We start from the raw sequence: 4,917 nt of genomic DNA on the forward strand, positions 1-4,917 counted from the left end.
TACTGATGCTGTTTGTTATTGTTGTTTAAATTTGTTTCAGTGAGTCTAACAACGTGTCCACTTTAGCATGTTTTCTTTCAGTGCCTATACTTTTACTTTCAGATCCAACATAATCATATTAATTTAATATTATACTATTATTGTTGTACTATCACATATAATATTAATATTATTACTCATATGGTCCTGGCACTTCAACAGTAAATAAATACAGTCTCTTTTGGAATGTTTATGTTTGAAACTGAGAAATGCTTTAGCCTACAGTTTGAGTACTACAGAAAGATGAAGCGACATTTCCTCCCAACTATTTAATCAGGATTTGACTCCATATCTGGCAGGTAGGTCATTATCCTTGGACATTTTAATGGCAAAACTTTACACGGTTATTTTCCAAACTATTTGTGTGTGGAAAATAAAAAAACTAATTACTAACTTGAACTTGAATATTTTCATATCTTTAGATAAAAATGGCAACCGACATTTTAAAGGAGCAATACAACAACCTGCAGGAGGAAAATGACCAATATAAGAGGCTCATCAGCCAGCAGAAGGATAATTTGGTCTCTCTGGATAGGGAGGTAAACTACAAGACAGACATATACTGTTTTTAGTATGTTTCAGCTCTGTTTTTTTGTTGAGATATGATATATGTTATGCTATATAAGTAGATGTCACAGTAACAGTAATAGTAGAAGTGCAGTAGTATTAATACCAGTGGTAGCAGACGGTGTAGTAGCAGACTATTGTATTATTGCTATTCGATCAGATACAACAATTCAATTCAATTTTATTTATAGTATCAAATCATAACAAGAGTTATCTCAAGACACTTTACAGATAGAGTAGGTCTAGACCACACTCTATCTGTATCTATTTACAAAGACCCAACAATTCCAATAATTCCCCCCAAGAGCCATCCCATTTAGTGCAACAGTGGCGAGGAAAAACTATCTTTCAGGCAGAAACCTCAGACAGACCCAGGCTCTTGGTGGGCGGACATCTGCCGGTGCAGGTTGGGGGTATGATGAACAGTGGCAATTATAGTAACAATAAAGATAATGGAACTATCACTAGAAATAATAGTTGTAGCAGTTCAGGGCGTGGCATAGCAGGGCGTAGTAGGGTGGCAGCAGGCTAGCTAGACATGTACAGTAGCTGGTTTTAGCGTTCAACCAAATCATCCTGTTATCATTCATTTAGTTAACAGCACATTGGATTGGATTGGCAATGAAGGAGTTGACTTTTAACTTTAGGCTATACATTTAATTTATACACATATTTGGTGAACAGTATAGGAATTGTAGAGTAGGAGTGGTTACCCCATTGTAGTGCTGCACTGTACAAACATTGCAGGGGACTAACTTACATATTGAAAGTGTTGCAGTTTCTTCACTGCTCAGGCACCCTTAAAGCTGAAAGTCAGCCCTTTACTGTAAATTCATTGTGTTTCATTTTTAAATCCAATGTGCTACAGCCAACAAAAAAGAAAACCTGTCACTGTTTGTATAGTTACAGAGTGCATTGTATGTATTGTGTCTTGTTTCTTGTGTGGCTCCAGGTAACTGTGTCAGAGAGCAGGATTCTGGAGATGTTAACAGTCCCAGGTGGCATCCTGAAACAACAAGGGGAACACGGCCGCCTCAGGAAACACATCCGCGTCTTAGAAAACAAACTCAACCAGGTACTAATGCTAAAAAAAACGTAGCTTTATACACACATTCATGCGACATTGTCAGCTTCATTCAAATCCCATTCCAATTGATCAGTTCCTTATAGGAATAATTTGTAACTTTGGGAAACACATCATTGCTTTCTTGCAAGATTTATACCACTCTCACATTTGGCCTTTAAATGAGGCAATTAGTTTAGCTTAGCATGGAGACTGAAAGGGGGTTATGATTTCTCCAGGAAGTCATTGCACCCAGCCAAGAAATAGTCCAGCAACTCCATGTTAACACCGCAAATCAGACTAATGTGTAAAAGTGTTAGTTAGCTTACAGGTGCCAGTAGAGGGATGTGTTATCTTCGGACTGAGCCAGGCTGTTTCCACATTTTTCCAGTCTTGTTGCTAAGCTACTCTAACAGACTGCTGGTTGTAGCCTTATATTTAACAGACAGATATGAGAGTGGAATCAATCTTCTAATTTAAGTAGCCTATATTCTCGCCAAATAATATCAAACTATTCCTTTATTACAAGCCCTAATTTTAAATGAACGTCCCTCATCCCAGTCTAATGCACTGACTTCTACGCAAATTTGAAATGCTCAAATCTATGAATAGTCCCAGGTTTTAGCCTTAACTCAAATTCTTCCCTCGTCTTCTGTAGGACACCGTTAAGTTTAACGAGTTGCTGTCCAACAACATGGATTATCGCAAACACATTGCTCACCTGCTGCAGCAGAAAGGCTTATGGTGCAATATCGAAAAGAAATTCAACAGACAGTTGGCTACACAGCAAAACATCACAGAGAAACTGGGGGAGAGGTTTAACCTCGCTTTCAGCCAGAGGTAATTCATGTGTTTGAGTGCATGTGGAAAACTTTGGGGGCGTTTGATATTTGATGTGTGTTTGTGTTGTGTTGTGCTACAGGTCAGAGGCCGAGATCCGAATGCTGGAGATGAGGGAGTGCATCAAGGTGGAGACAGTTAATTTCACCAAGAGAAGGATGCAGCTGAAGACTACCATCGCCCATGACGCCAAACGGCAGACTTTCATGGAGACAAAGTTCCAGGAAATTATTCCTTTGGAAGAAGATGAAGACTCCAAGAAGAGAAGTATGATATTAATCTTAATCAAGGCTTAAACAGGCTCAGCTTCCATCTTTAATTACTATTAAATTTAATGTTCAGACATAATCTGACTTGTTAATAGCCTGTGATCTTTATATCCCTGTTACAGAGCAACAGCAGCAATATGAGAATGGAGTGAAGAAGATGGAGATGTACATGCAGGGACACAGCACACTAGTGCAGGTCACCGGAGAAGGAGACCTGCGTCACATAAGCAACATGTTTATTCAGAATGAACAGAAGAATTTTGCTCATATCAGCTACATCAACGAGCTCCATAACAGAAGGAACACGTTGAAGACCTGCACAGACAAGATGAAGGCATGCACATGTCCAGTTAACAAATACTCACAGACACAGTTTAACCTAGTGTACTTTAAATTTATACGCATGTGTTTCTCTTTCAGAGTGATATCCTGTTCCTGGAGGAAGAGAACAAAGGACATGATGAGAAGATTAAAAGCCTTCTTAAGGATCTAGAGGTGAGTCTCACTGTCTGACCTATCGGATCACATAATACAGTAGCTATTTCCATTTCATAGTTTCAAACAATGTAAATATTGTAGATATTGTTACAGTGCTTCAGTGCTGTAGCTGACTAGGATTATAATAACATATAATTATTGTATAATAGGCAGCTCACAAGAAATAAACTTGGATCCAAGCTGTTTCCAAGCAACACATTTTTCAGGTATAAACCTTGTATCTCCATTATGGACCTCAAAAAAACAGCTTTGATTGCTTGATTAAAAAAACATTTTTGACATTACCCAATCCACTTTGAAGGGTTTTATGAGCTATGGATTTAGCTAAAAACATGAAAATCTACCAAACAGCAATGATATGCAAAACAGCAATGGTATGCAATCTGCCTGTCTGCTGTTGGTGGGCCACACAGTTCTGTTATCTTTAGTTTGTATATTGTTGCATCTGAGTCAATTATCCAAAAATATGACATCTTCTTTCATTCTTATAGAATTCATTTGAACATTTAATTGATCCTGTACAGATCAGAACATGATTCAGTCAGACCCTACCTTTCTGAGACCATGCAACTATTGTATATAATACATACATTATACTGTCACATTATCTCACAGTATCTTAGTCCCCTAACTTCAGAGCCTGGCCTGTAAATCCACACTAACGTCAAAAGAAGACTTGGACTTTGCAAGGAACAACTTGATACTAAAAAGTTACTTACAGTACTTGACGTGTACATTAAAGTCTGCCTAATACTTGATGTATGACTATACAGTTAGTAAATGACAAGAATGTTACAGGCACATCTTCCTTGTTTGGGTTTCTTCAGCTTGGATTGATTTCTCTATCGTATGATGTCATTCAAAGACAAAAGGGCTTAGATACCCTTGGTTCTTAAAAACCAGCTAAAACAGCACTGTCTTTTTTCCTCCTGTGTCTTTCTGTGCTGTAGTCTGAGTTGGAGAAGTATAGCTGTCTGTCAGACTCCCTGGAGAAGCAGTGTGCTGTGGTTCAGAGGACTCTGGACCAGCTGACGACTGCCATCAGTGGCCTTTTAGACAAGATAATGCAAGAAGTGGTCATCGTCAACTCTGACAACATCGTACACTTCACCAGTAGGTGAACTCTTAACCCCCTAATCATGGCCCTGAATTACATTTTTCACATTTTAACACCCCTGTTGTCGCCTTCTTTCTACTTCAGGTATCCTTGAGGAGAGTATTAGTAACATTCTGATCCAGGCCAACAACTTGGAAGACGAGTACTTGGTTCCTGAGAAGATGCTTTTGGCCAACTCTGACTTGCTACCAGGTATGAAACACCTTTAACCTTACAGGGAAACTGTGTGATAAGATTTCAAAAAACCTAACTGTCTTCTTGACCAAAACTAACAATACTGTATCGAACCATTTTTATATACACGTTCCACCATAAACTGTATGTGTATTTGTTACAGAAAATGAGGCAGTTGTGGAAACAGAGCACTCCAGGTCTTCTACACGCTCGATCAAGTCTGCCTGATCAGACAGAAAATGGTGCAGTCACATCCTTCCTTTTTTTCAATGAAGTACATCGGCCTTTTAAACACTTCTGGTGGCAATAAACTCATTACAGCATCATACGGTGGTTCTTTATGTTGCATA

At 38.6% G+C, this 4,917-nt stretch overlaps 1 protein-coding gene across 2 annotated transcripts; it reads left to right on the plus strand.

Annotated features, from left to right (window-relative positions):
• The first annotated feature begins 215 nt into the window (after positions 1–215).
• LOC116034427 (coiled-coil domain-containing protein 63-like) lies at positions 216–4,917 on the plus strand. Of its 2 annotated transcripts, none has more exons than XM_031277128.2 (10): positions 216–338; positions 462–578; positions 1,559–1,681; positions 2,328–2,509; positions 2,592–2,776; positions 2,901–3,112; positions 3,199–3,273; positions 4,227–4,389; positions 4,478–4,585; positions 4,731–4,917. In XM_031277128.2, the coding sequence occupies exons 2-10, from the start codon at positions 468–470 to the stop codon at positions 4,793–4,795; spliced, it is 1,224 nt and encodes a 407-aa protein (XP_031132988.1). In that variant the 5' UTR covers positions 216–338; positions 462–467; the 3' UTR covers positions 4,796–4,917. The 2 variants fall into 2 exon arrangements, with proteins under 2 accessions (XP_031132988.1, XP_031132990.1); XM_031277130.2 differs by having other exon boundaries at positions 246–338; positions 456–578.

The sequence above is a fragment of the Sander lucioperca genome, chromosome 6, assembly GCF_008315115.2.
Source record: "Sander lucioperca isolate FBNREF2018 chromosome 6, SLUC_FBN_1.2, whole genome shotgun sequence".
NCBI lineage: Eukaryota > Metazoa > Chordata > Actinopteri > Perciformes > Percidae > Sander > Sander lucioperca.